Genomic DNA, 15994 nt, shown 5'->3' on the forward strand with positions numbered 1-15994 from the left:
CGAGTACTGTGTTCAGTTTTGGGCCCCTCGCTACAAGAAGGACATGGAGGTGCTCGAGAGAGTCCGGAGAAGGGCAACGAAGCTGGTGAGGGGTCTGGAGAACAAGTCTTAGGAGGAGCGGCTGAGGGAGCTGGGGTTGTTCAGCCTGGAGAAGAGGAGCTCAGGGGCGACCTTATCGCACTCTACAGGTACCTTAAAGGAGGCTGTAGCAAGGTGGGGGTGGTCTATTCTCCCACGCGCCTGGTGACAGGACGAGGGGGAATGGGCTAATGTTGTGCCAGGGGAGGTTTAGGTTGGATATCAGGAAGAACTTCTTTACTGAAAGGGTTGTTCGGCATTGGAAAGGGCTGCCCAGGGAAGTGGTTGAGTCACCATCCCTGGAGGTCTTTAAAAGATGTTTAGATGTTGAGCTTAGTGACATGGTTTAGTGGAGGACTTGTTAGTGTTAGGTCAGAGGTTGGACTAGGTGATCTTGGAGGTCTCTTCCAACCTAGATGATTCTGTGTGATTCTCTGATTCTGTGAAAAGGAAGACATTAACAGCAAGATTAGGGTGATTTTTTTATACACTTGGTAGTCATAGTCATTGGGAAAGCAGACAGCCAGCAGAGTGATCAGAGTGGCACTACCACAGGTTGAGTTTATTAGGTTTTGTTACATGGCGGTTTGTTCACTAAGGAACAGAAAGAAATAAAATATTAGATCCAGAAAGTCATTGTCAACTGGACATCCTTTTGCATCTACTAAGGTGCAGAGCATACGTATGGACTTGGTTATTTTAAAGGTTTAAGCATTTTACAGAAGAAAACAGGAAGAGATAGATGACATTTCCTTAGATGAACATATATTATCAATCCCCCAGTCTTTATTCCGTTAGAAAAATGAAAACACAAATAAAAACCTTGTTACAAAAAAAATTCCAACCAACCATATCGGTTTGTGATCAAAAGGTAGATTTATTTGTAAAAAAGAGTTGCAGTTTTATTTTGTTCCTTAATTTCATCCATATGTCAGGTAACTATAAGAGGATTTTATTCTTTTTTATTCTAACTTAAAGTTTTATCGGAGTCATTTAAATTATAGCTATGCTCACCAAAATGATTATTTGAAATAGTTGCAATCTTAACTTGAGAGAGAGAACTGCTTGTCTGTATTCAGAACTGTAAACCTGCTGATTGTGCCAACTAAAATACCCATTCTGGTACTTTAACCCTGTAGTCAGTGGCACTGTGAGGGGGGTAAGAAAAGGGTGAAAGAGTATTGGTTTCTTCTACCACCTGCAGAAGCCTTACCCAGTTGGGGTGCTCCAGCCCACAGAAGACAGGGTCACAGATGTATTAAACACTTTTCCACCAGTTTCTTCAGATCTCTTGAGGCCAACCTTTTACCTTTGCAATTAGAACTAACCTTAAAAGAATTTCTTTTAAACTTTTTGATATGTTGTTGTCTAAATCACAAGTTCTATAACGAACTACAATCACACATCGTATAGCTAAACTGTGTAGAAATGGGGGAATGTTCACTTGAGTTAGTCTAATGAAAACAAGGATGGTTACTAAGCAAAGGTTACTGAGCTTCAGTTATAGTCCAACTCTCATCTCGTATGCTCGTTTATCTTCTGCTCTCTCTCTCTAATTAATGCTTTTGTGCTGGCTGGGCAGGAGGTGCAGTTACCTTTTGAAATGCCGATGCTCCAGTGGAACATCACGGTTCTTTGCCACCTCCAGACAAGCTGCAGCAGAGGTCAGCAGTGAAAGGTTTAACAAAACTTCTGCCTCCCAGTGACTTACCAAATTTCAGCCCTACAGAGATGACAGACTTCAAACAGCTGTGTGCAGTTACGTGTGTTTTCTCTGTTGCTTGCTATGTGATTTCATACTCTCTACAAAGATAAAGCAGTTCCTCTCTCTTGTTCCTCTGTGTAGTCCAAGTGTTTTCAGGATCTTTCTTTGTAAAATATTGTGTGGCTTATCAATGTAAGGGCTCAAAACCCAAAGAAGTCATATTATTGTATTTGAGGTACTCCAACACATCCACACACGCGCACACACAGTCTAGAGTTTGTTCAATGGTTGCTTTACAGAAGAATAAGAGTTCAGAGCAGAAGATACTTTCATTAACCATATGGGAGTCAACTTTGCCTATCAGTAGTTATGTTGTCTTCAGATGCTCTTTCTGGCTTACTCTGTTAAGACTTCATGTCTTCTGAGTAGGTGTTTTTAAATAATCTTTCGTGTGGCAATTTACTTTTTATGGCTGCTTCTTCGTATACATAATTGTCAAGATGTGTCTTTTCTGGCCACAAAACAAAAAATTAACCTACAAAATGATTTGTACATGGAAACCAGAAAGTAAAATGCAGGCCTGACCAGGAGAAGCGTAATTAAGACATTTAAAAACCTACAGGCTTTTCCTGAAGGGTCAGCATTTGTGCCCGTTTGGAACAGGTTGCTCAGTAAGGGTATAAATCTCTTCTCATTATGCTAGTGAGTCATTGTGTAGAAAGGGCTCTAGAGGGTTTCTGCTGCAACTTTACTTGCAGTTTCAAGCCTTGAAGAAGCAAAACAACTCAACCTGTCCTGCATAGGTGGTCTTCCCTGTTTTTGGAAGTACTTAAACAGATGCTAAACTCATAGCAGGTACTTCAGGTACTCAGGTGAGAGTAAATAAATTATGGAAGCAAAGAAATCCCAGTGAACATCTTTTGTGTGTAACTTTTTTATTGTGTTTGACTTTTAACCATTCTTAGCAGTGTGAATGGATGCTTAGATTTAAAATAGTAGTTGTCAAAACTGACTTAAAATCGTATAATGAGTTTTCAAGCCACAGTAGGGATTATTAGCAAATACGTAGTTAGAGAGAAAAATATAACATGCCCATTTCTAGCTCATCTGGGAACGAAGAGAAATTATTTATCCTGTCTTGGAGTTTCTTCTTACCTTGGAGCATCAAAATCCAACTTCTGTGGCACTCCTTGAAGATTCCCAGGTCTGACTCCAGCTCCCAGTGCTGCCTTTTTGAGACTGGTATCTAAATCTCAGTTTGTGTAGCTTGTGACTTTCAATGTAAATTTACCACGTCTTAGATACAATCCTATCCCTTTCATTCTTCACATACTGTCTAAAATGTTAATGAGCAATTCACCTTTCTCTAATGTAGTGGCTTGTTTTCCTCAAATTTTCAGGCAAATTCTGACATCTGTTTCTTTCTCATCTTTATTTGACTCTGAGGTGCTGGTGGCAATGTTGCATTCGTGCATGCTTTATTTTGAGCAATGCATGAGTCTATAAGTAATAAAAAGGAAGTATTTTAGCAGCAGTCTCTAGAAGTACTTTGTCCTGTGTGCAGTATTCCTTTATTTTTTTCCAGAATACTTGAATGTACCTGAATGCAGGAGGGTGTCCAGCACCATGATGAACAAGTGAGCATTTCTTAAATATTGGAGCATCCTTTTATTTTATACTGTATTGATTGCAACTGGAGAACAGTTTCAAATATTGGCAATTAAGAATAAAAATGCAACAGTTGTAGCTATCATTAATACTATTCTCTGTCACTAAGGGAAAAGTTTTGAAGCAGGGCATTAGCTGCATGATTTTTGTTAATGATAATGGGAGCTCATTGGCTGTCCCCTGCAGAAAATGTTCCCCTGATGTGTGCTTTGCATAGCAGTTAGAGCTGAGGGTAATAAGTTCTGCAATTTATTTCAGGTATTTTTTATTATTTGCAAGGTGACACTGCATACCAAGCAAGCATAAATGAATTCATTATTGCCCTCGTATCTTCACACATTTTTATCTTTTTCTTTAAATCACAGCATTTGCAAATAAAACAATACTTTTATGCTCTTTAACACTAAGCTTTTTAATAAATTAAGGGGAAAAGCAGCTCTTCTCCAAGGTTTCCAGGTATTAACAAGTAGTTTTAACCATGAAGCTTCTTGATTAAAGCCCCTACACTTGGTAATAATCTATGCAAAGAATTCTGGCAGGGTCACTCAAATCTGGTATTTTTATATGTCCTTTCATGTGCATGTACTCGCATTCTTTGTTGATCTTGGGTCTGTAGCATAGTTTTCTCTGCTCTTCTTATTTTTTGTGCTAAATCTGTTGTCTAGATTTATTGTAGTGTACAAAATGTTGTTTGGGAATTACTTTTCTGTGTAAGCAATTGCATAATGAACATTAGGGATTACTAAGATCTTGAAGAAGGGATGGGCTTTGCAGGCTTGTTTGTTGTTTTCTTGTTTGTTTTGTTTTGTTTCTGAATTCATACAGCAACTAGCATAACACCATTGTCAGTTGCACCCTAATACAAAAGTTATACAGTGATAAGGGGGACTTCTGGATTAAAATAACAGTGATGTGAACCGTGGAGTCAGGAAAAGTAGGCTAGCTGACTTCAGGGGGGGTCTTAACTGGGAAGCAGAGGGTGGAGCTAGGAACTGTGCTTCAGCTGTTTCTTTACTAGGTTAGGGAATCCTGACTGTGATGAGTTTGAGGTGAACCAAAACACAATGTTTTTCATGACCAGTTTGAAATTCATTAATTCTGTTGCTACTCAATTGTTTGGCTTTTAAGCTTCGGGTGTGACCTTTACTTGCCATAACCTTGCAGGTAATACCAAGAAGATGTTTATAGATTTAATATCCTTTAACTCTGAATATATCTTGCAGTCTGACATTTCTCCTTTCCCCAAGAACATCCCTCCATACAGTTAGACGGGGCATGTGAGTGTGCTGCTTTGAGACAAAATGTAAATGACATCAACTTATGCTGTGGCTGTCTCTGGGAGTTAAAAAGAGACTTTGATTTTCACAGCAGTTATCGGGATTCTTCTGACAGATTTAAGCAGACTTAGCACCCTTCTGACCAGAGCGACCCTCATCCTTCCAGTCAAAACTGACAGTCAGGAGGGCAAACTGTGCATCTTACCAGTCAGAAAACTAGTTTTGAGGGCATTCATTTTGTTGCTGTTGTTAAAATGGTTTAAATATTTATCCTGAAGAAATGCTAAGGTGTTTTACCTTCTGTATTCCCAACTACAAGATGCTTACGAAAGTCAAGGCTGACTTTAGTGACTTTTTTCATGGTAAATCGGAATCATGTCATCTTCACTGTGTTTTTCTACCTGGAAGTAGCTTAAGTGTGTCTATTATTCCAGGGTAAAAGGCGGTGATTTTTAAAATATATTTTTAGTGGTGGAAAAAAAATATGGGGAACCCACTCTGTGCCCTTGAGAGATACAGCTGGGGCACATACAGCTTGTCTGTGTGGGATTGTTTTCTGTGCTGTAACTGAAGGAAGCAAAGGGTACCACAGATAACTGCCTTTAAATGTTCATGTCTCTGATGTTAACATTTGTTTAAAAAAGGTTAATTGCAGACAATTATATGCTAAAGGAGCTACATCACAAGAAAAGTCAATAGTACTAGGAAACTGTAACTTTGAATTAATGATAGAACTGAACAGAGATGCCAGAGCAATTTATTTAAGGAGTCAGTGCAGTTTTTTATTATAAAGTAACTGCTGAAGTGTGGCATGTTATATTTTTTTTTCTTTTGTAACTATTTAAAAAGACATATTTACCACTTCACACTGAATTCTTAAAGTGAATAAAGAAGCAAGTCTTCAGATGTTTAAAATTTAACATGATGTTCATTACTGTTGAATATTTGAAAATAACTCTGCTTATTGAATTAAGCTGTGTCAAGTATATGGTTTTCTTGAAGGCAAAAGGCATGGTTGTGCTTACTTAGCATGAGAACCTCAGAGTTTAAATAGCTTCTATTCATTTCATAATCTGTATCTATGGATAGAGTTGATCAGTGTTTTATGGTAGTGGTGACTAAAATTTCATTGGTGTATTATGGTAGATGTGCTACATTTTTTTTTCCTTGCTCTGCAGCCCAGCATCCTGGGAGTTCATAAAACTGTTCACTCGACATTCAGCCTTTGTCCAGTTTAGATAAATGTCCTAGTTGGGGTCTGTCTCAAAAATTATGGTCTTTTTTTTTTTTTTTTCCTTTTTCTCTTTTTTTGTAAGCTAGTTGAACCTTTACAGGTTTCATACTGAAAATTTGCTTACTTTTTTTGTTTGTTTGTTCCTTTTATAAATGTAACATAACCACTGTGCTATGGAAGTGCCTTCAGGTCCTGAGCTGAAAGCAATCCTGGCCCTTGTACCTCCAAACTCATTTTAGATAGATATTGTATGTCTCAAAAATGGTCTGGAACAAAAAAATAAAAACAAATAAAAAGGAAAAAGAACAGTAAGTGAAGAGAAACAAAACTCAAATTGGCCCAAGATTTTTGAGGTGTTTTTGTTGCTCAGTACCTGGTGTTATGCTTCTTGATAACTCTAGAAAAAGCATAGTAGACTAGGAGGATCTCACAGGAATGTTACAGTTTGAGTCCCAGTGGGATTATAGAGTTGACTCGATTCTGATCAATGTCGGTGTAGAGCACCAGAGAATTAAGCCAGGTGAGCTAATCATGGCCTAATATGAAGAGTGTTAATTAATAGCTAATAAGACTCGTAAAACATGGTTATAAAATGCAGTAGACTGCATCATCGGGATTGTTTAGAAATTAAAATTTCAAATTAAACTTTGGAAAGGAATCAAAGACATCTTTTGCCATCTTGGGCAAAAAAAGATAACCTCCTCTATTAAAGGATATGTGCCATGTATGTCACTGAGAGAAGTGGTCATCTTAAATACAGTTGTGATACAGAACAAGAATTGTTCATGAATTTGAGGTTAGAAGGTAGGAAAGCATAAGTTAGACTGATAAAATATCTGCTTTTAATCCAGACTTTTAAAAAAAGGCTGCTGTTATAGATTTTATGGAGAGACCTTTCTGGTTACTTTTTTCTGTCACAATTTCTTCTGCTCACATGGTGGTAAGCTTGATAATGGGATTCTCCAGAGCCTGTTCTCCTGGATTGTTCTGCGCTCTGGAGTGAATACAAAACTATACCAAAAGCAAACAAGTGAAAACCATTTATTACAAAATATTCTTACGTTCCTTTAGTATGGTTTGTTGTTGTTGTTTTCTTTTTCAATATATATCTCAAGTACTTTCCCTCTCTGTTTAATCAGCTAGTGCTGACCTTCTCTGAGGCTAGTTAGTCTAGGACAGCTCAGCACATAAAGACTTAAGGCCTGTCATTAGCAGACTTCAGTCCTGTTAATTGCAAAAGAAAATAGCTTTGACTAAATTCTGCTCTCCTGAATCAGACACCTTGTTCCACAAAACTTGAAAGGACTAAGTCAAAAACAGGTTTTGACTCTCAGCTGAATGTTGGCTTGCTTTTATTGGTTTGCGTAGTCGGTGAGGTACAAAGACCTACAGTCATCCTCTGAAGGTAAAGCTGATATGTTTTTGAGGCAAATGGTGCAAACTGCGATTTACTCATGATGGATATTTTTTTTCTGAAGCAAGAGTTTCTTTCTAGATTTTCTTTGTTTCTGTTGTTACTCAAAGGGAAGGGAAGAGAAAAATGCTGTTCCAGAAAAAGGCAATGTTTGATAAGGTGAGGCCTGCATTTCCCAGCCAGGATTCCTTATTCTCTGTTAGTCATTTCTGGTTTTGTGATGGCTACAAGCAAAATACTTACAGAGAGTGTTTTGAAATGGGACATAGAGCATCCTGGCAGGGGTTACACCCAGTGCAACCAGGAACACTGTCAGAGTACATGAGAGACTTGATAGAGGTTCTCATTGCTTTTCCTTGTAAAAATTTATGTAGAATTTCATCTATCTTTTGTCATGGAAGTGGTTTTAGTTTGGATGAGAGCAAAAGCTGTGCAGAAGCACTTGATTTAGAGAAGGTATATTTTTCAGCTAATTCTGCTTCCAGTTGTTCCTCTTGAAGCGCTCAGGAGAAATGATTACTCAAAAGCACTGCAGTCTGTAGTTAGCGTAGAGAAAAAATTACAAAGACACTTTTGGATTTATGCACGGCATTTCAGTAAGATGAACAATCTTAACACATCAGCTTTTTCATCAGAGTGAATGTGTCATATCCAGTTGGCTTTTCATGGCAGCTTGCTGTTGTTCTTCATTGCCAACTTGCTGGGCTGCCTCTGGGGCTGACATCCAGGGGCACCACAGTAATGCCTAGAGTGACTTTACTATGTTTAAAACGGGAGTAAACTAAAGGAAAATAACAAATTGAAAAGGATTAGCTGTAGTTTTTTAGGCACAGTGCAACCAGTAAATAGGTCATTGGCAAACTTGTAGGATGGTAAACTGACAGCAATTTTAAATTTTAATTTTACAAACATGGAATTTTTGTCTGTACGTTGAGGTGTTCAGTCTTGCAATGAAGGAACAAACCTAATTTTCTGTTTAGTTCTTGCTGGTTTCGAACTACCCTGACTTGGGCATATAAAACAGAGCACTGAAGTATTTGCATGTCTTTAGATTGCTTTCTGTGTCCTCAGTAAAACGTGATACAGAAGGGACTGCCCTCCCCCGCCCCGAGTGTGGTAACATCACTTTGGGTGACATTATTTTTGGAACATATCCTTTTATAACAGCCATAATAATAGCAGAGGGCAGTGAATTTGAAATGCAATAGCTGCACATAAACTAAGTCACAACAGCCATGCTTACCAGCTTCTGCTGAAGCAGCTTTCAGTTTTCAGAGGAAATGGTAGCCAGGTACACTGCCTCTCTTTCGAAATCTTTGAATGGAGCCAGAACACAGGAACTTTGTAAGTTTTCCTTTGGGGAGTTTGTAGACTCTGCAGTATTTGTTTAAAATCTTGTGTTAAAAGATGTCCCAGTATGCCTTGCCTAATACCTTGTAACTCAGCTTGAGCCATAAGCTAATTTGCTAATGAACTCTCATGCCCATCATAAAGTATAGTAGCCATGGAGGAAAGGAGCTATGTGTTTCATTTGTTAAAAAACACTGGAGTCACAGCTTTAATTTCAAAACTCAGTTGAGCCTCAGCTATTGAAACACCTGTCTTCATAGCTGCTGCTTGAAACTACAAGAATTGGGCAAGATGGAAAGCTCTATTTTGGGGTATTGTTGTTCTTTTCCTCAGAGTATTCTTAAATTGTTCTTTCTGTAGTGCAGTTGAAGTTTCATTGCGCATTTTATAAGAAATTCTGCAGTAAATATTTCTAAGCATTCTACAATTAAAAAAAAAAGGCAAACAAGTTGAGATAAATATCACAATATTGCATTTTCTATGTTATTTGCAGCAATATTACTTTACAAATGATAGTTGGGATTTTAAATCAATTTCATATATATTTTTTACATCCAAGATATGACTTAAAAATCCCTGAGCATTTGGTTTCCGTGTTCTGGGGAGAGTATTTCTAATAAGAGAAGAAAAGAACAGAAATGGTTGGCATCAGTAATGACTGAAATACAAATCTTTGGAACAAATGTGGGTACCTTGTTGAATCAGTCATCTAATGTATTAGCTATCCTGTGTTCTTTTTAGCACAGGAATAAAAGAAGGAAAGAAAGGAAGAAAATGAATATCATTCATAGTGGATTGGAGCATATCACAGTGGCAAAACAGACTAATCCTACTTTACTTATTCATCAGATTTTTAATGCAGTAAATCACCAGGAGAATAAGAACTGCATTGAATACATTTCCTTGTGACAAGTGATTAGCAAACTTCAAAAACTTTATATAGGTAGAAAAATACACCACATTCTCTCATGCTAAATTGAACAAGCTAGTTACAGTACTTTGACAGCCCATAAAAGCTCTTAATGTTTATCGTGTTCTGAAACTGAAGGTGACCAATTTATGGCCTTTGTGAAAGACATAGATTTTTGCAACAGAAGACCCCTGTATACCATCTTTCATGGCTCTGCAGTCTCATTTGAGCCATTATTTGCCTGTGACTTCAGATTGCAATATTTGGAATTGCTGCCTGAAACCGGATACGCTGCATTGAATTCAACTTGTTCAGTGATTTTTAATAAATAAATAAATAGGAGGAAGGAAAGGAAAAAGGGGAGAGGTTCCTCATTTTTGACCTCTCAGCTGTTCAGAAGCTGTCATTATCATCTGACAAATGATACCTGCCAAGGCTTATGTACAGCACAAAGATAATCTTTTTCAAATAGTTTGCTGTGTGACATGCTTGAAAGATATTTGAGGGGACAAGTTCTCTTTCTAGAAACATGCAGATACAAGTCTTGCCTTACTGACCTGGGGAGCTGTGTAAACATCGAAAGGATGTGTAGCTCCCTCAGCAAAGAAGAAGGGACAGTTTTAGTTTGCCTGTTACCTTACTTTGTGTCAACTTGTGTTTTAACATGCTTTTAACTGTCTCCTGTTCCTCTGAGAGATTAATGCTTGTACCCTTCAGCACTCTTGAGGAAAAAAAAAAAGTAAAAAAAAAAAGTAGTACATTGGATTAATTTTTCATTTTGTTGCTTACCTTTCAGCTTCTTGCCTGATTACATCACTGGTGACTTTGATTCCATTCAGCCTGAAGTCAAGGAGTACTACAAGGCCAAGGTAAATTAATATCCCTTTGATGTGTTTGTGTGTTAGACAGTTGTAAAATCTAACCCATTACTGCCCCCATTAGTTATTAGGTGTTTTTAGCTCCCCTTGGTTTCTTTGAGGCTTCAGGTGTAAGGCATTTTACAGACTCAGATGTGGTGTTCTGCCTGGCACTGTAGCAATGCTTGAAGTAAATATGTGGTACTGCCTGACTCCTGAGTAAGATGTGGTTTCATAGCACCATCTCAAGAAATAGAATGTACGTTGCTGTAGATTATAGTAACAAGAAACAATGACAAATCTTCCTGAAAAATCTGAGACTTCTTTTGCTCTGTGAGATACAGAACAATGAAGATTAACCTCACAAGATTCACGTATGGCTAGCACCCAGAAAAACTCCCAAGAGCGTTTCTCTCTGTGATTTTTGCATGATACGGCTTTACCTTTTTAGCAGGAAGCTGCAGATGGAAACATCTGTCTCTTTCATCACCCACCGAAGCATTGAATTATGCCCTGACTACTTGTGTGCTTCACTAGTGGAGTGCCCTCCTTAATGGATTTTTTTGACAAATTCCTGTGTCCATTAATTTATTCTTAATGTAGTCAACACATTTCCAGTGAGCAACGTAAATGTAAACTCCTGTTTCTTAGGTCTTAAGGCTCATTGTTGGCTATATTCCTATCATATTTAAGAGTTCTTTTTTTTAGCTTACTCTTCGGCATTTGACAGTTCACCCGCCTGCCTGTATAGGCTTTTGTGCTGAGCACTGTGCTTTACCCTCATGCCTTGGACAGCAGGTTTCTGCAAATTCAGAGTTTGCCTCAGTGTCAGCTTACATTTGCAGCAGGCTGCACTTGCAAGAGCAGTAAGTATTTGATCCTCAGGAGCTAGTAGACTTCAAGGTCTGTGATAGGTCTACTGGTGATTCAACATGTGAGGCTCTAATTTGCCTAAAATCTCCCCTGGTGGACTTATGATCAAATAGAAAAAAAAAAATGGTTTCACACTGTGAGGGGAGGGATGTAGGAGTGTGTAGGACTTGATTCCAGTACCCCAGGGAGCACCATATTTTTTCCTATATTCTGCCTCATTTGTTAGAAGGCAGAAGTGTATGATGGCAGTCCACCTTGGGAGAACAGCACAAGAAGAATGCAAAGGAATCCTTGGGCTACAGCTTGTGAAGTGAAAATAAAAAAGCTTCAGATTAATGCTGTTCATTGCAGAGTGGAAATTCATGATCTGTGAATAAATGGGGAAATTGCAAAATGCACTGCTCTGTTTGTCACAGACTGGTACTAAAGCTTATATCAACTGCATGTTGGCGAGTAGGTTAAAGCTACCAAAGAATGCAGGTTAAGGATTGCTCAACAGATAGAGTGGGAGAGAGGGGAGATGAAAGTGGTATGAGAGAGAAGAATGCAGTCAGATATTGAAAGGGATAAGCTAAACTAAACTGGTATTACACTTTTTCACAGGGTCTACTTTTCCGGATATTACATCCCATCTGTCAGCTCCATTGTAGTTGAGTCTTGATGTGCAGTTTGCATTTTGTCTATGAACACATAGTGACCTATTCTGATTCATACAGGGTTTATATACCCATGTTAAGTGCTGTGCTGATAAGAAGCAGCATTTCAGCAGGATTGTAAAGATACAATGAGGAGTATAATCTAGCCCGCAGAAGCCTGACCTGAGATCCTTGTGTGTGACTGAGGAAGAAGCAGTATGACTTTTGGATTTTAAGTTTGGTTGTACATGGTAGGAAAATACATATATTTTCGTGTATACATATATACTTTTTTTTTTTTTTTTTTGCATTTTTAAACTAAACTTCCAGAGTCAGGAAACTAGAATAGTAAATTGAGGTGGATGCTTAAAGTGATCTTAGCAAAGAATATAACGAAATGTAGAATTAGGAGAGATGGAGAGATGGTTTTGTGTTTTGTTTTGTTTGGTGTTTTTTTGTTTTGTTTTGTTTTGTTTTCTTGTAAAGTATCTTGTCCAGTAAAAGCAGGTTCGGTAGTCCAGGCAATTTCCAAAGTTCAGTTGTGTTGGTGACCCAGGAATCGTGAGGTCTGCTTAAAACAGGCAGTGACAGAACTTTGCATGATTAGCTCAGCATAATGTCATTCATTCCAGAGAAGTACATCATGGTGTGAGTTAGGGTTTCCTTCTGTGCTGTCCTTCCTCCCTTACTGAAGCACTCCTTGACTCACATGCAGATTTCACCAAGAGACGGGGCAAGATGATGCCATCAGTTAGTATAACTATGTTGTTTCAAGCATTCTTTTATCAATTGTTCATGATTATGAATGGGAAAATGGGAGAAGTGTTGTAGCAAAGCTTAGACAAATATGATGTGGCAGTTTTCAGTGGTCAACTGGATGAGAATCCACAGAAATCCTGCCTGTCAACCAGCTGATCAGCATTTCCCAGTACAAAATAAAGCCCTGTCTCGTGCTAGCTTTTGATATTCATCCTCCATGGCTTCAGCATTAAAATGTTTCTACAGTATTCCCTTTCCACAGGATTGCTTCCAAATACCCCTTCTCAAGTTGAAAGCCAGAACCATTCTTAGCACACAGAATTACCTGAAAGTACACACATTCATCACAAAATATCACTCTGGTTTCCTTTGCCCACATTGTTACCAACAATTTCATGAGCCAGGCATTTATGAAGTTAAGTATGTTACTTTTGGACAATAAAATATTTATTTTTCTCTTGAAATGTGTGTCCGGGTAAGCTTCTTCAAGTAGTTAGGTCTTCACCAAATAACAAGAATAATCTATCGGCACTGCTAATGCTTCTGCTCCCGTTTTCTGCTCCCAGCCACCTTTCCTGTTCCACCAGGCAGCAGGCTGTCCTGCCTGTTCTTGATACGCCTGTCTTGAGTTTTCCCTGTCAAATGCACCTGTCTTGAGCTGCTGACAGACCAGGGTTATTAACGACTTGCACGGTAGCTAGAGCTTTGGCTTCATCAAAATTCATGCTGTGTATGCAGAGCATTTTATATGGTGACATAGATTTTCATCTCTTTGTGCCCCTGTTTTTTTTTGCATATATACCTAATGTAACATATTCAAATGTTACACAAAGGAAAAGGGTAGGAAGTAGGGCACACAGGGAAGGGAATACTCCTTTGCACATGTATAACTGAGCGATTCATTATGGCCAGTACAAATGAGCTTAGAGAGAGAGGGAGGAGCTCTCATGCTTGGAGCAGTTCATGGAGGGTATGCATGGAGTGAATATCAAGGAAAGTGAACCAAGCAGCAAGTACCAAGAGGTATTCGGCCTTTGCACTCCCATCTGCCTTTTAGTATGATGTGCAGTGAAAAGTCACACAAACTTTTTTGTCACTAAAGTCTGACTTGAATGCTGTAGTTTCAACTGCCAGATGAAGGGCAGGAGGTGCTGAAAGTTCCTTTGGTATTTCAATCGCAGTGGTTAAATTTATACCAGGAATTAAAATGCTTTTTTTTTTTCTTTGTTTGTGAAGCTGAAAGTGTTTCCCTTCATTTTATTGTAAAGATGCCGTGTAGTTATGTTGAGTTTTACATACACAAAGGAGTGCCAGTAGCCATTTTTTTTGTTGCTGTTGTTTGTTTGTTGCTGTTTTTTGTGTTTTTTTTTTTTTTAAACTACACTTATTGACAGAAATTAATACGTCATGACTTCTTTTATCACAGAATCTCCTGAGTTGGAAGGGACCCACAAAGATCATTGGGTCCAACTCCTGGCTCTACACAGGACCACCCAAAAATCAAACCATGTGTCTGAGAGCATTGTCCAAATGCTCCTTGAACTCTGTCAGGCTGGGTGCCGTGACCACTGTCCTGGGGAGCCTGTCCCAGTGCCTGACCACCCTCTGGGTGCAGACCCTTTCCCTAACACCCCGCCTGACCCTCCCCTGTCCCAGCCCCATGCCGTTCCCTCGGGTCCTGTCGCTGTCCCCAGAGAGCAGAGCTCAGCGCCTGCCCCTCCGCTCCCCTTGTGAGGGAGCTGCAGGCCGCCATGAGGCCTCCCCTCGGCCTGCTCTGCTCTGGACTGAACAAACCAAGGGGCCTCAGCTGCTCCTCATATGTCTTGCCATCTATCTGGATATAACAAACCAATGTTTAAGATATGTTACTTTTTCATAGTAAAGCTTATGGATGTTAATTATTGAGTTATATTCACTTACAAGTGGTTGTGTCAAAGACGGCCTCGCATAGTGCTGCGTAGAAAAGGGGAGTATTAAATTCTGTGTGTGAAACTAATTATGGTTCTGTAAAGTAGATGTATGTTTCTTTAAGCAGATGTATCATTGTGGTGAAGCAATTACAGGTCTGACTCCTCCATCAAACCAGCTTCATGCCAGGATGCTGCTCCTAGACTCAGAGGTTTTCTACCTCATTTAAGTGATGAAAGCAAGAGCTGATATTTGGCATTACAGAAAACATGACATACAGGATTACCGAAGCCAAAGGGTTTTACTGGAAGTGATATCTTCAAGCCAATTCCTCTGATGTTTTTAGTTGAGCAAGGATTACATGACAAGTGTTTCTGTTTTCCCTTAGGAAGGATTATCGCCATTGTGTCAGGGAACCTCATTTAAATAAAGTCCATAAAATGGATTTATTTGCTTCATGTTTATCTCTGTTAGGTGTGGCATGTCGTAGTTAGTAAAGAGATCTGAAGGCAAAACTGCTGCTTTTTTTTCAGTTATGTTGGAAAGTAATTGTATAATAGACTGTTACAAGTGGGATGTGTAAGTAATGGTTTAGGCTCTTCGTGCTTTTGGGAAAGAATAAGTATGTGTCACAGGTTATTCAGCTTTACCTTTTATTCTCTGCAGCCTTTGTTTTGCATCATTGGCTTATCAAGTGAGTACTTATAGTCTTTTACCCTTTACATTAAAAAATAACTGATTATTTTTCCCATGTTTTAAAGAGGTAAATCATTAAAACTGGGTAAAACCACTCCTCAACTGGAAATGGAATATTGTGCTTAAATTCCTCTTTTTAAATCACAGTGCACTATAACTGAAGCATAAAAAACAGCAATTTAATATTCTGTTTATTCTGTCAATGTTAAAACAGACATAGAGAAGTGTCTTTGTACTTCTTGGATAAATATTTATGTTCATATGATCCTGTAATAGATGCATTGGCAGTCTTTTTACAGTCTGAAGCGCATGAGAAATGACACTGCACAAAGCAGAGGGGACGTGGTGATATTTCTGTCGCTGCAGTTTCATCTGCTTTAGCTGGATGTTTCTATTATTGAAACCTTTTAAGCATCACTTTGAAGATAAAACAGCCATTTGTATTGTTATGCCTCAAACAAGACTCAGTTTTTGAAGTTTTTGAGACCAAAGACATTATCTAAAATTATACAAAATCTGTACTGATGCCTAGAAACAGAAGGTTAAATGCAGTGCCCTTTGAAGTCCAGATTATGCAGTTTAGTAAGAATCCAGTTCAGCTTTTCTACTAAGCAAACTGTATGTGCTTTA

The 15994-nt window shown here is 38.6% G+C and overlaps 1 protein-coding gene across 35 annotated transcripts in view; it reads left to right on the forward strand.

Annotated features, from left to right (window-relative positions):
- The window catches only part of TPK1 (thiamin pyrophosphokinase 1), a 329004-nt gene that overhangs the window by 150079 nt on the left and 162931 nt on the right, over window positions 1–15994 (forward strand). For 22 of the 35 annotated variants that reach the window (XR_013946707.1, XM_080580495.1, XM_080580515.1 and 19 more), the window contains 2 exons: window positions 3369–3420; window positions 10433–10505. Coding sequence is in view for 31 of the 35 variants with exons in the window: in XM_080580495.1 (XP_080436621.1) it covers window positions 3369–3420; window positions 10433–10505 (125 nt within the window). In the remaining 4 variants the exon portion in view is untranslated. Of the gene's footprint in view, window positions 1–3368; window positions 3421–10432; window positions 10506–15334; window positions 15363–15994 lie in introns of all 35 variants that reach the window. The other 13 variants (XM_080580502.1, XM_080580487.1, XM_080580517.1 and 10 more) reach the window with 2 other exon arrangements.

This window comes from Anser brachyrhynchus, assembly GCF_964034855.1.
Source record: "Anser brachyrhynchus genome assembly, chromosome: 2".
Taxonomy (NCBI): Eukaryota; Metazoa; Chordata; class Aves; order Anseriformes; family Anatidae; genus Anser; species Anser brachyrhynchus.